At 35.9% G+C, this 27,794-nt stretch overlaps 1 protein-coding gene across 1 annotated transcript; it reads left to right on the top strand.

Annotated features, from left to right (window-relative positions):
• The first annotated feature begins 7,977 nt into the window (after window positions 1–7,977).
• On the top strand, window positions 7,978–22,397 carry LOC117334566 (ubiquitin carboxyl-terminal hydrolase 3-like). Its single transcript, XM_033894256.1, has 15 exons — window positions 7,978–8,258; window positions 10,963–11,023; window positions 11,254–11,340; window positions 12,036–12,119; window positions 12,953–13,040; window positions 13,289–13,365; window positions 14,232–14,345; window positions 14,655–14,768; window positions 15,068–15,288; window positions 15,666–15,749; window positions 16,064–16,182; window positions 16,801–16,920; window positions 17,582–17,655; window positions 17,876–17,916; window positions 19,883–22,397. The coding sequence occupies exons 1-15, from the start codon at window positions 8,171–8,173 to the stop codon at window positions 20,029–20,031; spliced, it is 1,521 nt and encodes a 506-aa protein (XP_033750147.1). The 5' UTR covers window positions 7,978–8,170; the 3' UTR covers window positions 20,032–22,397.
• The last annotated feature ends 5,397 nt before the right edge of the window (window positions 22,398–27,794 follow it).

The following is a 27,794-nucleotide window of genomic DNA, read 5'->3' on the forward strand; positions in this document are numbered from 1 at the left end:
ATAAACAATGTCAAACTTTGCACTGTGGTGTGGTGCTGGAAAAGCTTGGAAATGTTTAGTTCACTTGGTAAGACCAATTTATATGAAGTGGAACAAAGCCAAACTTAAATATGTACAGCTGATGTATTACAAAAGCTGGCCTTATCTGTGATTGACCCTGTTTGTGATCGCCTTTTGTCCGGCGGCGTCCGGCATCCGTCGTGCATCGTCCTTTGTAAACAATTTACATTTTCAACTTCTTCTCAATAACCAACAGGCACAGAGACCTGATATTGGGTGTGTAACATGCTGGGATGAAGGGCTACAAAGTTTGTTCAAATGAATGACCTCGACTTTCATTTAAGGTCACAGGGGGTCAAATATGCTTAAATATTTAAAAGTCTTCTTCTTGTTAACCAAAAGGCCCACCTGATATTAGGTCTATAGCATGCTGGGATGAAGGGCTACATATGTTTGTTCAAATGGATGACCTTAACTTTCATTCAAGGTCACAGGGGTCAAAGATGCTAAAATCTTTAAACGACTTCTTCTTGTTAACCAAAAGGCCCAGAGACCCAATATTAGGTATGTAGCATGCTTGGATGAAGGGCTACCATGTTTGTTATAATAGAGGATATTGACCTTCATTCAAGGTCACAGGGATCTAACATGTTAAAATCTTTTTTAAACAACTTCTTGATAACCAAGTGGCCCAGAGACCCAATACTGGGTCTGTAGCATGCTATGATGAAGGGCTACCAAGTTTGTTCAAATGGATTACCTTGACCTTCATTCAAGGTCACAGGGGTCAAATATGCTAAAATATATCATAACTCAGGTGACCGTTAAGGCCCATGGGCCTCTTGTTCTATTTCCCGTAAGAATGGTTACGGTCAGTTTAAGGATGCTTTGCACAGAACATATTCTAAAGACAATTTTTTTTCTTGAATCACCCAAAGCTGGAACCTAACTTTAAGGGACAAGTTTTGCTTGGATTGGCTCGTGCTACACACAACATGAATAGAGACAAGTTTTGCTGGAATTGCCCCACGCTGCGTTTAAGAGTAAATAATTTACGAAAATATATAGTCAATTTCTTCAAACAAGAGGTCAACTGACCCTAATTCATTGTCAAGGTCATCAAATAAAATGTCGGGGCAAACTTTGTATCTCACAACTGATTAATATTTTGTTTCGTATGGACAAAATTAAGCAAATTTGTTCATAGTTAAGTTAGAAATTGCTTAACAAAAGATTAAGATCAAATTTGCGATCATTTAATGGTTGCCAGTATTGGAGAAGATTTTAGCCGGCATGGTAGTAAGTGTCAGTGGGGTTAGGGTATGGCACGAGGAGTGGGTGTCCGGTGTCAATCTGTCCGTGTCGGCTTTTATCTACTATAAGCAACTTGGTACAGATGTTTGGCCAGAAGGTACCTAGGGTAGAGGTAATGGTCAAATATGCTAGATATTCCTTTCAGAATATTCTTCAGTCCTAGAAGAACAAGGGCAATCATCTTTGACAAGTATTAACATGAACCTGCTGTGGAGTGCTATAAAGTTTCCTTCTAAAATGAAACCTTTTCCAAACGTCAATTTCCTTTGAATTTTACCTAGGTTCAAGGTCACAGGGGTCAAATATGTTAAGGACTTCCAGAATCTTCGTTAGTGCTCAAATTCCCGGAAGCCTTGCATTTTTCTAATGGGTCTCTATGAGTGCGATATAAAATTCCCTCACATAAATTATAAAACAGTTTTAAACCTTTGAGAAATTTCTGATGTTCTAGAACACCCAGGGTACTCATCGATGGCCATTTTATAAGCAAGTTTTGTGAATGATCTTGATTTTCAATGTCACTGTAGCCAAATACATGTACACTGAAAACCTTATTCATCCTCTTAGGTATTCCATTGACTCTTGCATATTGCTTTAAACTGAAAGTAACATTGATATAACACTTATACTACAAGTAAGAGGTTCAGGCCGTCTGGACCTCTTGTTTTAGGAATCAAGCTACCGGAGGGCACAGTCATTGTGTGAAAGACCAGGGTCAAAATTTGTATATCTCGCTGGTAAATATGTTTCAACAAAAAGCAAAGTTGGCTGAAACCAAACAGGAAAAAATAAACGTAAAGATGGTGTCCTGAAGTCAAAGTTCAAGGACATTCCCATCGTGCATAGGATTTTAGATTGCTGGATGCGACTCGCATTTTATGCTTGAATGACTAAGTGTTTTATTCTAGAACTATATATGGCCTTGATTTACATAAAATGTAGTCTGCAGAATTTTGGATTAAATTAGCTACTAAGTATGATTATTCTATTCACTCTTTCGCCTCCACCAAGGCATGGTTTAGGTATCCCATCCTGAACTTAACACGTGTGTCTTTCACACCCGGGTGCCTTAATAAAAACTTATTACAACAGTTTATCGTTAGAAAGTGACAGAAAGAACAATGATTTTAAAAGTTTCTAATTCGGGGGAGCGTATTCCACATTTCACTTCATTTCAACAAACTTTATTGCTATAAAACAAATGGATTAAACAACAGGCAAGCCTATAAGTCCTCTTCAATATGCGTATTCCAAATAAGGGTGTGATCCAACAATGTTAGAGGTTCAACACGACAAGAAACTTTTGCCAGGCGCAATATCGTCCGAAAGATTATGAAGAAATTAAGAATTTTTACGGAAAGGTCAAATGCATTTATACAGAACTTATTTCAAGCAATGGAGAAAGTCATGATTTTAAGCATAATTCCGCCATCAATAACGGATATAGATGCTATCGCAATGCAGTCCAATATCAGACTATCCACATCATTGCCTATACTTGATGTTACGGGGTCCATAGTCTTTGATTGATTGATTGATGGGGCTTAACGTCCTTGTTCCGGTTATAACCGAGCCTAGGACACGGGTCCATAGTCATAATTCGTGTAAGTTGATGTCTGGAGGTGCCGTGAGTTCGTGACCAATGAGCGCCCAGTAACGGCAAATCCTATTGCGATTGGTGAACTCTTTTATTTATCACTTAGAGTGGCGCATGACGACGGCATAATTTACTTCTACAAGTATGTATTATAGATATAATTCAGGCGCGGATCCAGGAATTTGAAAGGGGGGGGGGGGGCAGTAATTTAGTGGTAATGCGAGCGCCATAGGCGCGAGCCGAAATGTTTTTGGCGAGAGGTCTGGGGGCCAAAATTTCGATAAATGAAATGATTATAGCAAGTTTTTCAATCAAAAAAATTGTCTTCGTCCGAAAAAAAGGGGGGCGGGGGTCCTGACCCCCCCCCCCCCCCCCCCCCCCGGATCCGCTAGTTATGTAACTTTATAAAAAAAAATCAATTTCTTATGTTCCCCTGAGTAGGTATTTTAATTCAAATATAATAAGTTTACATCTTTATTATTCTTTTATCCCTCTGTATATACACGCATGTTCACCAAATTTCATATTATTGTAAATTATTGCATTGTGTAGTCTATCTCTGTATACCTTTTCTGTACAGGTGTTGAGATAATAAATGAACTTGAAATTTCTAGTATAATTATATCGTATATGCCACCGGCAACCGTTTTACCGATCCTCTGGAACAGGGCCGTTTATTCGACCAAAGTGTCATATTATTTCCACAGAAAATCTTATGGTTATGAAAAAGATGACAACCTCTGTATGATACTATCGAGGCAACCGTTTTACCAGAGGTAGAATTCATTCAGCATTCCCGAGTGAAGAATTTGATCGGTCGACCTATGTCCAAAGCATCTGAAGACCGTCGATTAACGGAACTGCTTACAAAATGCTTGTTCAATGAACAGCAAGGATTAAGAAGTCAGTCATTATTGAAAATTGTCGATGACTATCATAGATTAGAATCACATAAGAATCAGTACGTGATTACTGGTACATGTACTTGGTTTCTAATATTAAATACGTCGATAATTTTTCAATTTTGCAAATTTTCAGCTACTTCATTCTGGGATTCAAGATGGAAGCGACTTGGCTGTCTCGTAACTTGCCTGTTTCAAAATTGAGATTTTTTACTGGCGCGAGTTCTTTCCGTCGGAGGATATGGATTTGATGTCAGGTGGATAAGTAGCTAATCGCGACGTTGTTTCTGTAAATATGTCCGGAAAATCCAACAGGGGACAATGCCCCATAGCGAATTGCCCAGGACAGGACATTCAGTATCCTACTGCATATTGGTCGTAGAGGGCATCTGAAAGTCCTAAATGAACCGTGTCTTCCATTTCCTGAGACTGAAGAAACCTCTGCCCCAGTGCAATAGTTTGAATCTTAAATCTTTCTTTCCTTTCCTCAGACTCTGTCTTCCTGTGCTTGTTTTCTTACTCTGGGTGTCTCCTAGCCCGACATGGTGTCCGGGTCAGAGGAAACTCGGGGATCCCTACAAGAGACACGGTGTCAGGTCCAAAGGAAACACGGTCTAGGGGCCCTACACCGACTAGAGGAAACTCGGGCTAGGGGCTCTACACCAGACATGGTGTCAGGGCCAGAGGAAACTCGGGCTAGGGGCCCTACACCAGACATGGTGCCAGGGCTAGAGGAAACTCGGGCTAGGGGCTCTACACCAGACATGGTGTCAGGGCCAGAGGAAACTCGGGTTAGGGGTCCTACACCAGACATGGTGTCAGGGCCAGAGGAAACTCGGGCTAGGTGCCCTACACCAGACATGGTGTCAGGGCCAGAGGAAACTCGGGCTAGGGGCCCTACACCAGACATGGTGTCAGGACAAGAGGAAACTCGGGCTAGGGGCCCTATACCAGACATGGTGTCAGGGCCAGAGGAAACTCGGGCTAGGTGCCCTACACCAAACATGGTGTCAAGGCTAGAGGAAACTCGGGCTAGGGGCCCTACACCAGACATGGTGTCAGGGCCAGAGAAAACTCGGGCTAGGGGCCCTACACTAGACATGATGTCAGGGCCAGATGAAACTCGGGTTAGGGGCCCTACACCAGACACGGTGTCAGGGCCAGAGGAAACTCGGGCTAGGGGCCCTACACCAGACATGGTGTCAGGGCCAGAGGAAACTCGGGTTAGGGGCCCTACACTAGAAATGGTGTTAGGGCCAGATGAAACTCGGGCTAGGGGCCCTACACTAGACATGGTGTCAGGGCCAGATGAAACTCGGGTTAGGGGCCCTACACCAGACATGGTGTCAGGGCCAGAGGAAACAAGGGCTAGGGGCCTACACCAGACATGGTGTCAGGGCCAGAGGAAACTCGGGTTAGGGGCCCTACACCAGACATGGTGTCGGCGCCAGATGAAACTCGGGCTAGGGGCCCTACACCAGACATGGTGTCAGGGCCAGAGGAAACTCGGGTTAGGGGCTCTACACCAGACATGGTGTCGGCGCCAGAGGAAACTCGGACTAGGGGCCCTACACCAGACATGGTGTCGGCGCCAGAGGAAACTCGGGTTAGGGGCCCTACACCAGACATGGTGTCAGGGCCAGAGGAAACTCGGGCTAGGGGCCCTACACCAGACATGGTGTCAGGGCCAGAGGAAACTCGGGTTAGGGGCCCTACACCAGACATGGTGTCAGGGCCAGAGGAAACTCGGGTTAGGGGCCCTACACCAGACATGGTGTCAGGGCCAGAGGAAACTCGGGTTAGGGGCCCTACACCAGACATGGTGTCAGGGCCAGAGGAAACTCGGGTTAGGGGTCCTACACCAGACATGGTGTCAGGGCCAGATGATATTTTCCCAACTTCGGGGTTCGGCAAATAACAAAAAATGTGAATATAACGTAAAAATAACGATATGAACCTTCCAAGTCTTATACTCTAGGACTTGATTAACACAAATTCACAAGTTAACATATGGAAAAGTACATTGAGATGATACGAATGCCATTAAAACTGTATGGAAGAAAACAAGGACAGAGAAAGGCAGCTAGTGTCATATATACTATACACTTCAACTGTCAATTCGAAGACTACTTGCAATCCAAGTGACGATGATGATTCTTATGGTCAATATATGTATACGTCATTCATTGCGTGTATCTGTTCTATTTTACTAATTGGTTCCGAATACAACCACTCACATTTTTTTTTTTTTTTTGAAAATTCATAGAATTTTTTGAAGTTTTAGATTTGAACGTTTTTGTACGTGTAGACCTGTAGCCATGTGTCGATTTCTTTTAAGTATTTTTGTATATATGTATATGATATCTCAGGTGGCACAAAAAAAATAGTACATGTTTTTATCTAATTCTAATTTAATCCAAATGTAATGTTCCATTACCCCCCCCCCCCCCCCCCCCCCCCATTCACATATTAAATATCTCTAAAACTTTTGCGTTATTGAAAAAGATGAGAAGTCATCGTGTTTTCTCTATATGCGATATCATGTGAAAAGAGAAATAAAATTAATTTGAATTTGACATTTACCTAGGCGGCCCAAGACTGCTCGCCTAGACTGACACATCACCACATTCCCATTGGTCTAGCCGCGCCCCTCGTAAGACCCCCGCACTTTCTCATCGGGACCAACAAGCGTGATTAATAGAAGCTGATCTAACTTGTTTCGCAATAGTTGTAAAATAAATAAAGTTTAATGTTTTAATCCAAGATGTCTACAACAATAAACTATGAAATTAAAGTGACGAGATATCAACTGTAAAAACTATGTTAAAGTCGCTTTGGGTATTTCAATGATGTGTTAATGTTATGTTATGTTATTTTACTGTCTTTATTTGGCCTTAATTAATTGTGAGGATGAACACCATTTCAAACAAATTAAAAAAAAACCCGGGTCGGGTTATTTCACCGATGGGTCAAATAAGGAACTATTTCATTCTCGAAGTGTATAATTAGAAAAAAAATGGTCTGATGTCAGATACGTTATTAATGCAAATGTGAGTGTCAACTTGTAAGTTCGATTTGAACATTTTGTACCATGGAGTTTTCTTATGTATGATTTATACAGCTCGTCTCAGATCATCTGTTCCCATTAAAACACATTCTTTCTTTCCTCGCTGCTCGGTCTTCAACGAGATGTCATGAGGGTTTCGGCCCACCTACCGTTTATTTATAACTAAAACGTAATTTCTTAATTGTTCTTATTCTCAAAAAATCCTTTATTTGATTTACAATATAGGCCTATATTAATTTACAAGATCTCTGACGAGATAATTTACTAATCAAGTTATATCCATATATACTCGCGAAAAACATAGCAGTGGGATTTCAATGGTTGGTTGTTTCAGAGACATATATATACAGATATATGTATATGTCTCTGGTTGTTTCAAATTGGATTTTGAACATTTTACCTATTTTCTTTATCCATATAGGGATGTGAGAATTGTTTTCCCTGGGCTGGTTTACATATGTAGCACTTATGACTTCGAAGGCTTAACTGTTTTAATTGTGATTTTTAATATTCATTATCGAATACATTTTTTTATATGTCGAACCTTGAAAATGTTTTTTTTAATTAAGTCTTAATTATATTATTTATAGGACTATACCTACCCTCAGTAGAGGGTCTTTTTTAATTGCATTAGATCTACGTAGATCTACATGTACATTATTAAATACAGAAATATTTTTTTTAATCAATTTTAACAGGACTTTTATTGTTGGAAATGCATTTTGTATTCCGTTCGAGTCATATAGTGTGTTCAGATTAATGTAACACTGTGTTCTTGTAAGGCACCGTGCATTACACCGGAAAGACTATATGGCTCCACAAGCCCCACATAGCCTACATTTTGTGTTTTGTACGACGTCACATGATCACGAACAGTGGCTAAGTGGGACTACTTTATTATTCGGTCTACGCGACATAATATAGTCCTAATATCATTTTGAAAGAGAAAATTCATTATTTCTTCATATTAAATAAAACTATACAATATTATTACAGATAAAATAATCAATACGTTATTTTGGATAATACTCGGATTGTCGAATACATCAATCTTACAAATATAATATTTGACCTAGTGCGGATGTATCGGGAATAAATCGGCTCGTGCTATTATACTGCAGTGTACTTTGCAAAACGAAGCGATTTTGTAACTTCAATGATAGCAAGACAAGGATATTGTGCATTAAAACTCCTTGAATGGCACGATCTGAAGCAATCATCGCATGACGCTGTGCCACAACATTACATTCGCTCGTTCATTTTAAAAAAATACAGTTTTGAAATAATTTCATGGAGTGCCCGCATTTGGAAGAAACTGTACATGTAACAGCGCCATCTATAAAAAGCGAAAATTTACCACCAGATTATTTTTGCGCAGGTGAGTATACCGTCTTTGTGTTATTGTACAGACGTATGTGACATCTATATTTGTAAAGTGGGCACGTATGTAAGTGTTTCGAGGCTTTGCTTGGTCAGGAATCTAGACGTCGTCGATGTGTATTGCCCCCTTATCTTCTGCCATGTGCTCCTGGTTTCGAATGAGGAGTAGGGGCTCCTCGGCTGAAAATAATCCTGTCTTTCGGCGTAAACCACGAAAACATGCCCTCGTTGTGTAATATAGAATTTAAAACCAGATATCTTAAAGAATCACCATCTACGGAAAGAAGACATGCATGGTGGACTCCCGTTTGTTTACACAAGAGTGATAATTATTGTCATTTCAACATGACAGCTCAGACGTGTGTAATACACAGAGGGGTCATCTCAAAAGGCAAATCTACGTCCAAGGGAGATAAGTCTGATGTTTTTTTAACAGAAAACAATGGGTTTTATTTTTGAGGTATTCTTATAAATTCAAGTGTTAATTATTTCATTAAAATGTATGACTGATGGCATTCTTTTTCTATTGACATTTTTACATATTTTTTGTTGTTGTAAATTTGCATATTTCATTGAAGGTGATATTTGGCAGAAATTATTGTCATTCATTTTTTGCTTTGAATTATAAATATCAAATATTTTTCAACTATAATCTTCCATCAGTATCGGTCATATTTTAAGTGTTGAAAAATATGCTGTTTCCTTTAGCAAAAAAAAAAACGGGAAAATTTATTTTCCTAAAATGAATTTATATTATGACTGCCTTATAATTACTGTTGTTAAAAAAAATATCACTTGACTTTCCAAATCAAGATGCATTTGGGTTTTATCAGAAAAGATCATGGGACACAAACCAAACTTGAAGTAAAGGGTTGCTGGAGGTAATCCAGAGGTCCTGAATTTGATCCCAAAGTGGTGGAGGCATTATTATTTCCTATAGTTCCTCCCAAGAAAGAAGAGATAAAGAAACAGAACAATATTCTTCATTATGACAGAAGAAATGCATTTACACTCAAAATATCACACATAGTTATACACACACATCAATAAAATAATAAGACTAATAATGTTCTCTGTTAAAGTTAAAACATGGTTTTAGTAGAAAATTCTCAAGTTTAGAAAGAAAATAAATGAAATGTGCATTTGGCAAATTCACATTCTCTTTAACAAGTTGACAGTTGTTGAGGGTATGTGCATGCTGTTTGTAAATTTTATATTAGAGTAAATTAATGTTATTTTTCAGAATGCTTTGCTTCTTTAACAAATTATCCTGGAAATTCTGGGGACAAGGGTACCAGTGCTTATCTAATAAATTAAAACTTGTATATGATCTCAACACCTCTCTGTCTCTAAATCAGAATACCTGATGTAAATAAAAATAACGTTGAAATCAAGGCAGTTTAAAAGGGAAAAAAATGATACGAACTGTATGAACTACTTTTTTCGTTTTTAAAATTTCAGTTTCTTTTTTTTATAACCACTGTTTTTTCATATATAGTGCAGGTATTTAATTTTGTTTTTGAATGATATACCTGTAAAAAATGACAAAGATTCAGTGGCCAACAAAAGTACAGTGTGTTGTCACTGTTGTGAGAAGTACCCTGGTTGGTATTTATAGCATTATGAATATTCATCACTTGGCCAGACAGTAACCTAATTCAGTGAAGCAGTATAGAACAAGCTTTACATCACCACTAAATCCAAGAGCATGTGTAGTCACCGGAGAGAATCTGTCTGAGAAAGGCTTTCAATTCCTCTCCCTGTGATTAGGCAGGCTGACTGTAATTGTATGACTTTGCAAGCCTACGCTACAGCTGCATTCAGTATGAACAGGAGCCACAGGGAACAAAATCACTGGGGGTTGTATCGAAAGGCAAAATCAAGGCATTAAGTTATTCATGTGGTGAGGCATGATGGAGAGTGACTGATGCATCTTTGTATTGATCCTGAGATGTCTTGTTTAGTCTAAAGGTTGTGCCATTCCAGGTTTAGTCTATAGATATTTACACTTGTCTCTGCAACAAAATAGTACCCTAGGTCTTTGAACAGTTTATGCCTGTTTTCATTACACTATTTTTTTTTCTATTTTTGAACATTTTTTTTTTTTGTATAGACTTATAAATTGATTGAAAATTTCAAAAAAATGCCTGAGATAACTCACAAGCATATTATATATAAATGAGTCTAATTTGGAGAAAAATAACATGACAGGTTTCAGTATTATGAAAAAGCAACACATTTCTGTGTCATTATATTGAAGTCATCTTGGCCCTAGCCTGTATCCATTGTCTCAGGGATAATGTCATAATATATAGAGGATATTGAATGGTTTCCTGTTTATTATAAGATATTTCACGAGAATGACAGAATATACGAATTTGAAGCACAAGTGAAAAATATTAAAATATTGTTAGTCTTTTTGTATTTTAATTTATTTTCATCTCGGTGACTTAAATAGCATGGGGGGTTCTTTGGGGTCTGCACAATCAATATTGATCTTTTCTTATAAAGGAAAAACAGTACAAATGAATGGTTGCATTGGTTAAAAGGTTCATGTAGCTTTGATAGACCAAGTTCTTTCTCTAGTTTGGCTTTTCAACCCTTTAATTGTGCATACAATTACATATTGCATGGTAATTTAATAATGCTATTTACTCAATTTAATTTATTCATTTGTTTATTTTTTTTGTTTTTTCTTTCAGCATGCAACACCGACAAGAGCCCATGGATTTGTGCTCGATGTGGGAAAATACATTGTGGAAGGTATTTTGCTAAATTTTCATTGATTCAGATTAAATTGAATGAGCAGCTTTCAGACATAATTGATGCAGGATAATGTGAAAACTAACATTGGATGAAGTTGTTAAGTGTTTATATATCGGTTGATACTGAACTGAATAATGTACAGTTCAAATTTATTTTACATGTATCTTGCCAGACACAGTACTTAACTTCTTCTGGAAGTTTTTGTTTGAATTTGTCAACATTTTCAGGTACGTGAATGGCCATGCCAAGGAGCATCATGAGGTGACCACCCAGCATGCTGTTTGCATGGACTGTGATAACTATGCCGTTTACTGGTGAGAGACATGTGTGAACTGATCTCAAATGGAGAATATGAATTTAATAGTATTCAGTCAAAATATGAATGTACTACTGGTATATGATATCAGAAACGAAACAAGAAATGGGTTTACCAGGATGATAGGATGAACATTTTGTTATACTATTATAACAAAACATTAGTTAAGTACTTCAGTTTGATATTTTATTATTCAAACATGGTGGTGCTGTGTACATGTATTGTCTCAGAATTGTTCAAAATTTCAAAAAATAATGAAAATCAAAAAAATTTCCACTCTTAAAAGTCAAAGAATAATGTACATGTATGTCAGTTTATGGGTGAATTGTTTGGGAAAGACAGATTGAACATAAAGAAAAAATGAAAAATATCAATACCTCTAAAGGCCGAGAATAGTGTCAATCTTTTTGTGAATTGTTTAAGGGATGGATTGGGGGATCCAAAATAAAAACAGAATACAAATAACTCTCAAGTCAGAAATGTGCTGAACAGGGATTTCTTCTTCATAAAGAGGAAACAGCATTGGGATAATGTGCCGTTCAAGGAATTGGTTATTATCATGCACATTTCTCGCACTCAATTTCCCAATTGAAATCAGCCTTGCTATCAAATTTATTAATAACAGATCATATGGCCATGTTGATTCATAGGTGGTTTCCACTGTAATGAAACACTTCTGCCTATTTTTTTCAGCTATATCTGTGATGAATTTGTGATTAACGATACAAAATACGGGCACTTGGACAAACTCAGGAAAAACTTACAGTCATTAGCCAGGTAAGGTAACATAGATACTACAGTTGTGTACAAATTTGAGTATTAAAAATAGAAGATCTTTCACAATCACAGGTAAAATGGGAGTTGACATTAGTTATAGATATGTTATGACATCCTGCTGTTTATTCTGTTTTGATATAAACAATCATATTTCTTATTATCACATAATTGAGCTGTTATCCAGTGAATTTGACAGTGTAATATATTTTGCATATGCAACTAGTTATGTATACCCTAGCGCAAATTGGCCAGCCTTATTACATTTTCCCACGGTTATCGATATTACTACGCGTTGTTGTACTACTCTACGCTTTGTAGTTAACATGGACGATACATTGCTGTTTACAGTTGACACATTCGTCAAAATCGATTAATTCTAAAAGATCAGATTCTCTGGGATGCAAATTCTTCAAAAGACATTTCCTTAAATTAGGGTTTAAATCAGAATTTAATAAATAAAAAAAAATATGCATGGTGTGATGAAGAGCTTAATCTAGACTTGAGATTGCAAAAGGTCATAACTGGCCACTTGGTTTAAACCTCCACATCTCTTCTGAAAGTCACAGGTTGTTAACAATTTTTACCAAAAATGGTCCACAATTTTTACCAAAAATGGTCCAAGATAGTCATGATCAGAATGATGCTATTCAGGGGCTGATGTTGTGAAGACGTTGCTTGCACCCTTTTTTTTTTCCTATGTATATCATCACATTGTTGTGACCAGGTTAAAGATTAACTTTGAGAATCACAGTCAAATTAAAATTTCCTATTTTTTTGATACTGATGAATTGTATGTGTATTTATAATAGTTATCTTTTTTTTCTCTCTCTTAGTGCCAGAAACCATATACGACAGAAGGTACGTCGACGAGCTTCCACAGATTCACAAGAGAATGACAGACATAGAAAAAAAGTTAAAAAGGTAGGTTTGTTTTGATGTCACTGTCTTTCCTTGTTATATTCATATCATATCTGTTTTGTGTTTTGTTAAAAGAAAAAAATAAAAAAAAAATATTAAAAAAAATGTAAAAAAGTAATTGCCACATATTCCATTACGTAGAATTAAGTAATGATATTATGAATTGTGATTTTAAGATAAAAAAAATTTTGAACAAAATATTTCACACGTAACTTACATCTTTATTATTTCATTATTTTCTTCCCTTGTAGGATGACAGGCCAAGGTCTTCTGGACTCCGTAATTTAGGAAACACGTGTTTCATGAATGCAGTATTACAGTCCCTTAGGTATAATATTGAACTGTATCAAAATTAAAAACAAATACACTGCTTTAGTTAATTAGATGTTTTTAAAAATTCTACTTTATAGAATTAATCAAGGTTTTGTTCCAATCCCATGCTAATAAGAAATAATATTGATTTTTGTCTGAAAGTTAATTAATTAACAGTTGCAGAAGCTTTAATCAAATGCAATACAAAGTCGTTGCCTTCATTTGATGAGGTTGTGCAGGGAATATATATAGCTCTTGATGTCGGAGTGTAATTTCGAAGTTCAAATAATGTAAAGAGCAGAGTACAGAATATAAGCAAACTGATGATGACTATACACTGCCAAGATCCTTACTCATCTGATTTGTCAATGATACTTAACTTTTAACACTGAAGTTTGCAACTTTTGAAAATAATGTATTTATAGGTGAAATCATTATACTGCTTAGAATTGATATCATGTTATTACTAAATTTGTAATTCAAATGTCGCTAAAATAGAATTCTAAAGGCTCCATAATCATTTATTCTAAACTTGGTATTTATGTGTTGTGGAGATAATTTCATCTAAGTTTGTATGATTATAATAGATATTAATGATATAAATCTTGGTAGCTGTGATCGCTAGTGCATGGATAGTAGAATGCTGTCATGATGGGGTGAGCTTCATACCACTCTCCCTTGAACACCGGTTTGAGACACACACTGGTAACTGTAAAAGTCTGACAGCAGAGGATGTTGTTGGTTGGGTTAAGGGTTTTCCTCCAGCATTTAAAACAACATCTCCAGAGCTTATGTTGATTGTTGACCCTGTAAAACAATGTTGGTAAAGATTAAAAATGGTATTATGTTGTTGAGATAATTTCTGCATTATTATCGTTTTAGTAACATCCAGCAATTCTGTGGCTACATCAAACAGTTGCCATCATTAGAGGAGAAGATTAGCAAGTCACGCAAATATCACCACACACGGAAAACACGAAACGAGGAGGATGATGTGTGAGTTTATCACCTTAGGGCATCTGAAGGACCTTTTGTCATTCTTACGTTCTGCCATTCATTTTAATTTATCCTATTTGATATGTAGGATTTGTTTCAAACTTGCCATGAATGATCCCAAGATGACATGGACCATTAAAGCCACTTATTGTCCAATTAATGTTTTATTTTTAATAATACAAATTCAAAAACTTCAATATAAAGTGAAATTCGGTGTATTTTGTTTCAACATATTTTAAGGTGCAAGATTTGCCAATAATATATTTGCTCAATGATAGGTTTTGTAATTGTATTTTTTGCGTTTTACAGACTCCTTATAGAAGAGTTACGGAAGACACTTGTTGCGTTGTGGCAGGGGACCAAAGGAGCCATTTCTCCAGAATCTCTATTCTGTGTCATCTGGAAAGTCGTGCCAAGATTTAGGTATCATTTTACATGATATTTTTACAGTTGAAGTTGTGAAATTTTAATAAATTTATGAATGATTTGTCTGTAACAAATTCGTTCTAAAGATAATATATAGAATCAATGAAATAGAATTAATGAAACAGACAATGCAAGTGACCAGATGAAATGAATGTGAAAGGTAGCAGAGGCCATTGCAATTTTATGCCAGCATATATTTTGATAAGACGAACTAGTTTAGAATCGGATGCTGATAACAATACATTCAGAGACAAATTGGTTTAGAATCTGATGCTGATGATAACTGTTTATCATAGGGGTTACCAGCAGCAAGATGCCCACGAGTTTATGCGCTATCTCCTGGACCGGCTACACACGGAGCTGCTCACTCTTCTGCCCTACCCAAACAATAATAGTCCCTTTATCGGACCCAAAGGCAAAAGTACCATTGTCACGGCAATATTTGGGGGCTTGCTCCAGAATGAAGTCAATTGTCTGGTGTGTGGAGTTGAATCCAAAAAACATGATCCTTTTCTAGGTAAGTCTCATATCTGATATCTGTAATATTCATTGTCGGATATAGAATGCCGAAGGATGGCACAGCGTTCATTGTCGATCAACTTTTCCTCTAAATCACCACTTGGGGAATGGGGAAAATTTTTACATTATTTTGCTTTGGGCCTCTTTTCTTTCTGTTTTTCCTAAATGAAGCTTTGTCAGTGCTTATCTTGTAAAACTAAATAATAGCTTGAAAGTTATTTCCTTACATCACCTAGAGGAAATGTACATCATATTTTAGTTTAAATGAATATTCATTAAAGAACTTTGTTGGTTTAGTGTAACCATATCTAGGTACAAATCATATTTTATCAACCTGTAAGGTGTGATAACTCTAGTATTGTATTTTATCTACAGATCTGTCACTGGATATTCCAGCCCAGTTCTCTACACGAGGAGGTAAATCTAAAGATGGGGAGCAGCAAGTCTGTCGGTTATCAGGTACAGTATGTCTGTTCAAACTTAATCATTTTTGTTAAAAAAACCTTAGGGCTTTTCCAGTAAAACGTCTACCCCACCCAAGGACTCCAGCTCCAGGTTTTCTTAAGGGGTACCACGTATAGAATTTTTTAATAAATTACACAGAGGTAATAGGAAGAAAATCCAACCATGGAAAGAAGTGATTTGTTGTGGAGTCCTGGGGTCAAGTAGATATTTTAATGGAATAGCCCTTCTCACTTTCTTCATCTGGTATTCCATAAAAAGTTTGTATGCACAAGAAGTTAAATGTTGTGTTTTCATTTAATTTTTTTCAGATTGCTTAACAAGTTTTACAGAGGTGGAGGAGCTGGAGGAATCAGAACTTTACATGTGTAGTAATTGTAAAAAGAGACAAAGATCAACAAAAAAATTCTGGATACGAAGGTTGCCCAATGTAAGGACATGTATTAATTATATATTTTTTCATCATTATATCAGATGTAATATTTGGGATAGAAAATTATTAAATATGAAAATGGTTTAGTCTAAAAAATCATTTTGTTATGCTCAGGCTGCCATTTTAAGGTGGAGCATGTAGTGTTGTTATCCATGTATATCCCGTCCTGTCTGACTTGGTTCATATTTACATCATACAATCAAGTTCTACACACCTTATCATATTCTGCTGATCACTGGTCAAGGTTTAATTGTCAATCGACCCCTTCTGCAAGGGGTGCATTATTGCATAGACTGGAAACATGTAACACAATGTTTTGGAGCCATTTTCTAGTTCTTTGGTAAAATGATACGCATTTTGTAAACGTTATGTATATTGAACAGGTACTTGTCTCGTTTGTCAATACACCCAATATACAAAATTATATTGTGAGTGTATTGACAGATGAGGTGAGTACCGTTATCTGCCTAGTATTTTTATTTTCAATTTAATTTCCTTGCAATAGCTAGAGTCTTATATTGATGGGATGATTTATTGTAAAATATCTGGAACATGCTGACCATTCCAAAGACAAGAATAATTGATATCTGGAAGTCAATGTTCTTTTCTTTCCAGGTATTATGTTTGCACATCAAGCGGTTTAGATGGCAATCTTTTTTCCGTATGAAGTTGGAAACATTCATAGAATTTCCACTGAGAGAGCTCAATATGAACAGATATGTCCTGGACAATTTGGTATGCTTTGCTTGTTATATTTGATATTGAGACATAACGCTTTCTTACTTTCACATGTAAAACTACTTCAGCTAGTTAAAGGTCTCTGGCTATTTTTTGGTCCTGACGCCAACCGACCTTCTGCGCAGTGTAAATCCGCCTTGGGAAGTTAGAGGTTACATGGCGCCTGTCATAAGTTTCTCACCATGTTATCCTCTAACTTTGCTGGAGTAATGTTATACTTGCTTTCAATCCTATGATGAATAACATTCACTTTCATCTTTTAATTAATGTGTTGATGATAACATGCATTCACTTTAATTCCCGCGACAGTCATTTAAGTGATACTTCCAGCAATATCTTCACACCTGAGGAAAAAACAATTGTTATCCATTGTTGTAAAATAGATACATTATTATATATCACATAATTCCCGGTGTGATATAAGCATAATTCTTCGAATCTTGAACTAGAACTTATATTCAGCTATTCAAAGTGCTGTTACCTTGAGAAAAGCCTCCATGAATTTCACTTTAACAAGAAGGAAGATTTGACAAGTCATTCATTAAACAACTTGGTATTTTTCTTTGTATAGAAATTTGCATGTTCAAGAAAGGGTTTATTAGTACTATGAATCGGATAATCTAGTTTCTGTAAAAATTTTGAGTTTGTTGTTTTGCAGCACGAAACTCGGGGTAGTTATGGAGGAAGCAGCCAATACGACCTCGCTGCTGTCATTGTACATCATGGATCTGGGTATGAAATGCTCTCATCCTTTCATGATTAAGCTTTATAATTTCATGATTTAAGAAGTCATAACTGCATTTCAGTTTAAATAATCAAGATTATTACAAAATCATTATACATTTACTAGATATATGTTAGTTGAAAGAGCACTAATCTTCAAATGTTCATATTTTAGGATACCGATGAGTTTTCTGCATATTCAGTAATTATTTCTTTTGATAATTTTCAGAGCTGGATCGGGTCATTACACCGCCTATGCTATGCATGATGGTAAGAATTTACAACAATTTTGAGATCTCTAACAAACTGTTTATAGTGATTGGCTGGTTATAGATTATCATCGAAGATTTACTTACAGAATTAAAGCCAAAATTGAAAAGCCAATTAATTGTCTGGATGGGAATCTGAAAAGATGTTTATCCTAACACAAACATTGCATGAAAAGGTTTTTGGGGACTTCAAAAACATCAACTTCCTTTGTCATGCAAAGAATGAAGTCCTAATGAAAGTTTGGGATGAAAGTCTGAAAGTCAGCTACCAAAATATTAAAGAGGCTTGCCCGCAGAGAGATCAGAAAAATTGGCTAATAGAAAAAGATTTTTTACACATGACAGATTGTTGGAATTGTTGAGTTTTTCATTTTATTTTCCTTATAAAACGCTGAAAAGTGATAGTAAAACCTCATTTTTTAAATATTATTTATTTAATTGCAACCCGCAATAAGTCCCCGCTATAAAGTGGAGTCTAATTTGATTGACACGTCAAAGAAAGAAGCACGTGCACAGTGATAACTTCAAAGGCAGTGGCGATTTACAAAGAAGATTTGCCGTTATATTCCATACATTTCCCTCTCAGGTTGAGTTTTAAAACGTCTTTTAAATACATATTCTGTAATTGTTTTCAAGAAATAAAGTCGGAAAGCCTCTAATTTTGTCACATAGAAACGTGTACTGAAGTTTATTTAGTGATCGGAGATGTGCCGTCTATCGGTCCGTCTGCGGGTAAGCCTCTTTAAGATTCATTTAGTCTTGATAGCATTGTAATAGAAAAGGACGTCTGTGGGATGGGTGATATTTTATCTTCTGTCCCTTATTAGCTCACCTGGTCCGAAGGACCAAGGTGAGCTTATGCCATACCGTGGCGTCCGTCGTCCGTCCATCCGTCAACAATTGACTTTCTCTTCATAACCACCGATCAGAATTTGACCAAATTTGATCAGAAGCATCCCTTTGGGGTGGGGACTCAAAATTGTACAAATGGTGGGGCTGACCCACCAGGGGCCTGAGGGGCGGGGCCAAAAGGGGTCAATATAGCTATGTTGATATAAACGACTTCTTCTCTGAAACCGAGCAATGGATATCGCTCATATTTGCCTTGTAGCATCACTATGGGGAGGGGATTCAAAATTGTACAAATGATGGGGCTGACCTCCCAGGGACCTGAGGGGCGGGGCCAAATGTGGTCAATTTGGCTATATTGATATAAACGACTTCTTCTCTGAAACTGAGCAATGGATATCGCTCATATTTGCCTGGTAGCATCACTGTTGGGTGGGGATTAAAATTTTGCAAATGATGGGGCTGAACCCCCCAGGGGCCTGAGGGGCGGGGCCAAATGTGGTTGATTGGGCTATATTGGTATAAACGACTTCTTCTCTGAAACTGAGCAATGGAAATTGCTTACATTTGCTTGGTAGCATCACTGTTGGGTGGGGATTCAAAATTGTACAAATAACGGTGCTGACCCCTTAGGGACTGAGGGGTGGGGCCAAAAGGGGTCAATTTTGATAAATTCATATATACAGCTTCTTCTCTGAAACTAAGCAATAAACAACTTCTTCTCTGTAACTAAGCATTTGATATCACTCACATTTGTATGGTAGCATGGTCATGGGGTGGGGATTCAAAATTGTGCAAATTTCCTTTCCTGGATTAAGGTATTTTTTGGCATAAAAACTTCATGTACCCATATAAAATGCCTATGATATACTGACATAGCAATACCAGTGACAAATATATCTAATCATCATTCTTGTTTCATATCTCATGAAATCCAGGTGAGCGATACAGGCCCTCTGGGCCTATTGTTGGGTGTTGACTTTGTGGTTATAAACATCAGCTCTCCAGTACAGAATGAATGTGCATGCTGGAAATTGCTTTTCATGTCTGAAGGTCAAATGTTAATATCACTTACTATAAATGGAAACTACAGTGTTTTGAATATTTGTATTTTTCAGGTCAGTGGTATCACTTCAATGACAGCACAGTTACACCTTGTGATCCAGAAGTTGTGGCCAAGTGTAAAGCATACATACTCTTCTACATACGTAGGGAGTTCAAACTGCCAGAATACTTGGGAATCAATGGTAACAGTCACAGGCAATGAAGATTGTTAGAGAGTCCGCCAACATGATCAATGTTCAGGAACGGTAGATCATCTGGCTCACAGCACAGGGTCTGCCAACATGCTCAGTGATGAGGAATCGCAGATCATCCAGCTCACGGCATAAGGCTCACCAGTCACAGCAAAGGTTTAAAAAGGGCCTAAGTTCACCAATGTTCAGGAATTGTAGACCGCCAAATCTCACCAAGCTTTTAATCAAACTGTGGCAGTCTGGAGCTCTCGCAGTGCAAGTCCTAAAGTGACAGCAATACAAACCTTACCTAATTAATTGACATACAGGGACAATTCAAAACATAGTGAAATTTGGAAAATTGTTTTACATTGAGTCTAGGCAAAAAAGAGAATATTCAAACATTCAAAGATGTTTTTGAAAGGACTATTTTGAATTTTTGAGGTGAAAATGTTTTAAACAGTTCTGTCCTGACATGATCCGTTGATCGTTATGGACTGTGATAAAGGCTGTTGTAGGCTTCAATGATTAGCACACGTCAATAGTGTCAAGAAATCAGCTCTTTAGAGTACCACTTACTTTAGAAAGGGAGCCGTTAGATAAGAGGTAAAGAGGTTGTGAATGGGGAATGTGTTAACATCAATCGATTAAGCAAAAATATCAATATTTAAATCTTGTAATGAGCAAATGCAGGATTGAGGAGTCTTAGAGTTTGATCCACCAGGAAGTTTAAAATGATATGACAACATTTATGTTAAATCGAAAATGGAAGTTAAATGTTAATCTGATGATTATAAATCTAATATTAATTGATGTAAAAAATTATACACAGCAGTTTTTCTTAATAGACTAAAAAAGCATTGTCTCTAGCACGCTTTAAAAGAGTTTAATCCGAACAAAGCTTGACTATATGGAGGACAGATATGCTTACTGGTATAATAGTGAAGCTGTATTTCATAGTGCTTCATTTCTTTAAAAAAAAAAAAGATTCATTCCAAAGGTCAAAATATTGTAATTTTAAAAATATGCTCAAATTTGCATGACTTTGAATGTAAATGTTGTAAGTATATTAGATATGGTATTGACGGTAGAGGCTAAGCTTGTTTGGTTTTATAAATTTGCTTTTTCACTCTCAATCTTTTCCTGTCTGTATAAAAAGTTTTACTCTTAAATGATGCAAGAATTGAAAAGTCCTCCTCACACAACAGTCTTAATATTTGAAAACGACCTAAAATGCCAGAAAATGTGATGCCTTCACCATCCTCCCAGTCATCAGAAAACGATGTATGTTTGTACATTGTACTGTCCCTTGCGTGATTATTGGCCCAGTGGGCATTTATGACTACTACACTGAAAGTGAATGTATAGATGTCATTTACTACACTTCACTACAGTGGATAAATTGTCTGTGTTTTCTGTCCCATAATGAGAAAATGTCCTAATGGAACTAACCCCAGGGCCCTGATGTTCAAATTGTTGTAAGGCTAATAACAGTTTAACAATTTAAAAATTCGGATAAAAGCATTTCTAGCAAAACTAATTTTACAGGATTTTATACAACTATAAAATTATAAAAAAAATTCTTCATACCTGCCTATTTTGAGGAATACACTCACTCAGGTTTTGTATTTAAGGAGAAATGAGATTCTTACTAATCAAGTGATTAAGCTAATCATCTTTTGAGCAACTGGGACCAGGTGTTTGAATGGATGCAGACATGATCAAATTTTTTTGAGATTTAAACCATTGTTCCAGTCAAGATTCAAATTGGATTGCAATTTTCTGTTTTCTTGTAAACAGCAAGAAAAAGTTGTGAGATAAGCTTTAAATGGTGTTATCATCGGACACGAGTTATAAGAGTATCTCGACTATTTTTGTGAGGAAATTGTGAAGGAGCAATGTATTGGAGAGTTTTGATCACATTGATCTAGGTCATGTACATGTTTGTCAGCGCTATATTTTGATTATGAGCCATTTGATCCTGAAATGGCTTGGTTGTAGCTTTGTATGATTGCATTATTGGTACGAGTGCAGACCTGGCACACTTTTCAGCTACTGGATATCTTTTAGATTTAACACTGTTCCTTGGCCAGTGACCTAATTAGACCTAACTAAGCCCTTGCACATATATAAATATAGATTTGTGAGTGTGCCAGCAATCTATTCTGGGTCTGGTTCTGTGTTATCAACTCTCATTATTGAATATTTATATCTGCATACTAGTAAATGTCACTGAAAGAGTAAAAATGTTTGGAATTCGTGTTGCCTAATTGTCATTTTATGTCCCGCTCAAATTTAAGACATTTTGTCAACAGGGAGCATGTGTGAATCATATTAAGTTCAATTATGTACCCACAGTATTTGTTTTAAAATACATATCTATAACACAAGCTTCTAATTGGAAAGATGGTTGTATAATTATGAAGTAATTTTCTTTGCAAAATATACCCAGTGTCCTAGTCCACTACCTGTGTACTACAAGAGGGAATGTAAGTGTAACACTGCGCAGGATTAATTAAATCTAAATCACTGCCTCTGCAAGGGATCGAACCAGGGACCTCTGGCTTACTAGTCTTATGCTTGCGTCTAGTATTTACCAGGGTTACATAAGTATACCTTCCATGATTGTCCATTAAATAATCAATCACTATGTCAAGGAATTCGTTTTTAAGTTGTAGAATATTTTGTATTGCTTGTCGGAGGTCGGGACCGTCACATACTAAACTATGGTCTCCTACCCTCACTTATAAATACATGTAGTTATGGCCCTTTGTTCACGATATGTAATGTTGTCCAGAGAGTCTAACAAATATCATATTAACAGATCTAATACATCCTAGGGATGGGCTGCCAGCTTCAGTCACACAGTAAATATACAACTTTTAAAACATTGACCTTTTTCTTTATTATCCCTGCATTGAGAGGACACGCACATAGAATATGTGATATTAATATTTCTGGTGTCCCTGGTTTTCTAACATAACTCTACTTAATGAGCTAAAGAAAAATTCTCCTTAGGCAAGTCAGTATGAAGTACTGAAGCTAGTATTTACTGGGTCTACAATAACTATTACTGGTCTTATTCGAGAGACCCGGTGGTATCCAATATTTATTCACTTAATTTTCTCATTAGGCAATGAAATAATATTCAACTTAATTATAAATGTGCCATTGGTATTGTGAAAAATTTACACAATATTTATTTTACACAACTGTCATATTGCTGTTGTTTTGTTTTTTCCCCAGTCTTGCAGCAATAACTACATGAAATTTTATGAATACAGATGAATCGTGCTGCAATATGTTAGAACTTAAATTGTATACTTATTGTATGTGCATGAGCTCAAAATTTTGTTGGTTTGAAAGAGGTCAAGGTCGGTTAGAAGAAAGGGAGAGGGGGCGGCGGCAGGACTTGGATGTGTATAAATAATGTTTGATATTTCCCTGGTATGGATATTTGATCTCATTTTGAATTTATAATTGTTACAGAGGTCCAAGTGACTTGCATGAACAGAATGTGAATATGATGATATTGAATGAGGTTTTTGTCAGATTGAATCTTAGAATAATTTCATGCTAAATCTGCATGTTCAAAATGCTTTGCATTCATTGAGCATTAATATGTTAAGTGAAATAAATGTTGTGTACAGATGTGGATGCAGGAGTGTATGATGTACATGTATTGATGTTTGTTACCATGGTAACAGTGCTGGACACAGGAAGTGTATGATTTTGTTTTCTTGCTTTTTGACAAAAAAAGATAAAGCATTGAAAAGAAACATCAATAAAAAAAGTAATAAACAAAACATAGCATTATATTGTATTTTTTATCTTGCTGAGACAAAGGCTACAACCCTGACATTTGTGTCGGAAGACAGCTAGGTTGAAGTTTTTATAAAAGTGTTGTCAATACTAATGAGGATATAGCTTAGTTACTTCACAGGTATGTTTCTTGTTACACAACCTTTTCCATTGGTACTACATTTATTGACCTGCTGGCCTTGAACGGACTAAAGTGGGCTGTAACAAAAAATGTTCTGGACTTTCTGAGAAGTCGCGAATGACGCACGATGAGGTCTCAAGTGTTTTTGAGAAGATGAAAATGACGCATAACAAAGACTTCACAATAGGTCACTTGAGAATTCATCTCGGGGTGACCTAATAATTAAAAGAAAAACACCTTAATTGTTTAATAAGAACTTTATTTGAACAAGCGGTGATACAGAATTTGAGATAATGAATTTACTTTTACAGCTATTATTGTTGATCATAAAGTTAGAAAATCAAACAGGATATAGATCACACTCAAAATGTTTTACCGAAATTAATTCTAAAGAAAACATCGTTCTGGTTTCTATTTCTGTACAAATAAATACTTTTTTTTATTATTTCTCTGTCAATGCAACATTTATAGACCTTTTCTATTAGCTTTGTTAGACAAAATGTTTGCAAAGATGAATGCAAGATTGCATGTATCCATTCCACTGTTTTTAAATTTCTTGCTTTAGTGCTTTAAATCTCCCTTATTCAAAAGATTCTGCCAACAATACTGGAGTATTCCAATATATGAAGATAAGATTTCTTCAAATGTGCCAATAGAGATTAAAGATGACAAGTTTTGCCCAACAACAACGCCTACATTAACTTCAATGGTCCACATCAAATCTATATTTTAAAACGTTCAACATCGCAGAAAACAGCAAAATAAAATGAAATCATCTTAACATTGGAGCAACAATTCCTGTGTATTGCAATTATGAGAAAATCATACACATATAATTCATATTTCATCCAAGATGATTACAGGAATGGAAAAAATATTGGGGAATTATCAATAAAAAGTATGGTGAGTAATCATAAAAGCAACAGCGTGTTTATCAACACACTTAAAATATACTTTGCTACAAGACCATAGTATAAACACCCATCTAAACCTTCTGCACAAAGAGTAGTACAAGATGTAGCAACAAGCAGAAAGGAAGACAAAAACAGCTTTGTATTATTTTTTTTACATATTTTAGTAAAGGTTATTTATTATTTTTTAAAGTTTTATTTGCATCATGAAGACGTCAACATGGCAAAGTACAAATAAAGATGCAACCCAACTCTTGATGAATTTCCAATTTTTAGTAATAATTATTTATATACAACATATTATTTTTTTACAAATTTTACCCATTTTTTAATTACCTGCTAGGTCAATGAAACGGTCATGGAAAGCATACATCATTATTCATTTATGAACGAGAGCAAAACAACTTGTGTGCTTGGTTTGCCCAATATACTAGATAGTACTAAGGAAATCATAAAAAAGGAGTTTGATTATACATTAAAAGGTGACTATTATATTCTGTATCAAGCTCAGAAATGTACAGATATATGTACAAAATTTATATAATACCTATTAAGGGCGCCAGAAAACTGTCAAAAAAAGAGGTACCCTTATTTAAGACTATATTTTGGTACCGCGGTAGTTTTCCCGAGACTTTAGTCACCTGTCTTCCTCCATAAGATTTTCTTTGCGTGAACCAAGATGATCGTGTTCCCGATTGTCCATGCCCAACTCGCATGTCACGAAAGTGGGGACAAGTGACAAGCAAAGAAGAGATGTAATAACCAACAACTACTAGTTTGGAGGAGGTACCCTCAATATTTATAAATGTCATAAGCAACAAATACATTTTCAATTGTAATTTTCATTTATTGCTTCTTCTTTTTTTTTTTTTTTTGTAATTCTGATTATTGATTGTCTTCCTATTTTTTTTTTTTGGCTCAAATTTTAAGAATCACCCAAGTATTTGATAATCTCCTTAAAACACACTCTATAGTATGTAAAAAGCAATTTTATGTTATAGCAACATTTCTGGAGAGCCAGAGACTTACCAACTAATTATACGACAATATAACTAACAAGTCTTTCATTATTAACAATACGGTTTTTCATTGTTATTGATATACATCTTTTTATGCAAATATATTCAAACTAAACCAAAAATATGGATAATAATGCTAAATAGATCAACTAATGGTACAAACATACATTCTTCATTATTATTGATATATATATATATATTTTTTTTAATGCAAATATATTCAAACTAAACCAAAAATTTGGAAAATAATGCTAATAGATCAACTGATGGTACAAACATTCATGTTTCCTCTTTGCATCAAATACAAGGTATAAAAGATACCACATTAAATGTAAATTAATGCAAGAATATAGATACAGGCCATGGTGCATTTTTGGAATCTCACTTGAAGAGTGAAGAAAACTGTCAAAACAACTCGAGTCATTACATTATGAAGGTCAGCTTTAAATCAATATTTATCTATTTTTTTTAAATACGCTTGTGCTAGTAGCCCGAGTTTCCGCTGGCCCTCACACCATTAGACATGGTGTCAGAGCCAGAAGAAACTGGGGCTAGTGTAAGTTAAAATATTTATCATCAACATTTTCATGCTTGAATTTCATTCTCAATACAAGGAGCCGCAAAGCTTGGCATTATCCCCCGCGCCCCGCAGTTGGTATGAAAACCCAAATACATGTTTATATCAAGCTCAAAGTAAGAGTTATTAAGGAAACAGTAATTTGGTATTTTTTATTAAGTTTCCATGGTGACAGAAAAAATACCGAAAATGGAAGGTCCGCAATAGCAAAAGACACAACTAGGGCACTAGTCTGATATATACAGAAATTTTCAAGGAGCTGCTGTTAACGGTTATGGAGTTATAGATGGACGGAGCCCAATTTAATATCCCTGCAAATGCGTTTCGCGGGGGATAATAAGAAAACACTAGAGTGAGTATTCTCAATACTGTTACAATATCAAGTGAAATATTTTTCCTGTTTGAATATTTGCTAGTTGTCATGTAACCACAAAAAATAAAACTTGCACAACATATTTCATATAATCAATTTGTAGTTTGCTATGTCATCAGACCCATACTAGTAAGAATGTACCAACAGATAATGTATGTTATACGCTACACCAAACAATGCACCGAATAAAATATGTGAATCTGGATTATAAAGTTTGTCTGCTTAAATAAAGTGGCTTCACACTGTAACCACACAACACATGCTTGATCTTTACTTGATTATGACATCCAAACCCTAACCTTTACATAGCCGACACATTGTACCCATGCCAGAGTTTTAGTTGTGTACAAGTGCGATAAAAAATTACAACCTACAAACCTAAACCTTCAGATAGCCGACACATTGTAACCACACGAGTCGTACAAAGCCCAAGATTTACTTGGTTACAACTACAGGAATCAAAAATTCAAACCTACAAACCTAAACCTTTACATAGACGACACATTGTAACCAAGATAGTCGTATAATTCCAGAACAAGACCTTTACTTGATTACAATTATGTGACAGCTGTTCACACTGCAAACTTACAATTTACTAACTAAACCTTTATAAAGCAGATATACAACCATCAAAGCTGTATTAAAGTTCGGGATACATAGGATTTATATAAACTTTTAATAATATACTAAAAGGATGCAACAACATATGAAACTGATGGTTTTGGTAAAAGAATTTGTATATCTTTTAAAATACCACTATTTGGTCTCATTAAAGAAATATCAATATTAATTGATGGTTCGGCACAAAAATAGGTATACTTTATGTGTTTTTGTAAGGAACAGAGGATAAAATGATTCTTGGGGACAGATCAATGTCGCCAGAATCCAACTTCAGAAATGCAATTATAAGATCGGTGTAGACAAAACTTCAGTATAATGCTAACATATCTTTTTTATCATTTAGTGTCTAAC

The sequence above is a fragment of the Pecten maximus genome, chromosome 9 (genome assembly GCF_902652985.1).
Source record: "Pecten maximus chromosome 9, xPecMax1.1, whole genome shotgun sequence".
Taxonomy (NCBI): Eukaryota; Metazoa; Mollusca; class Bivalvia; order Pectinida; family Pectinidae; genus Pecten; species Pecten maximus.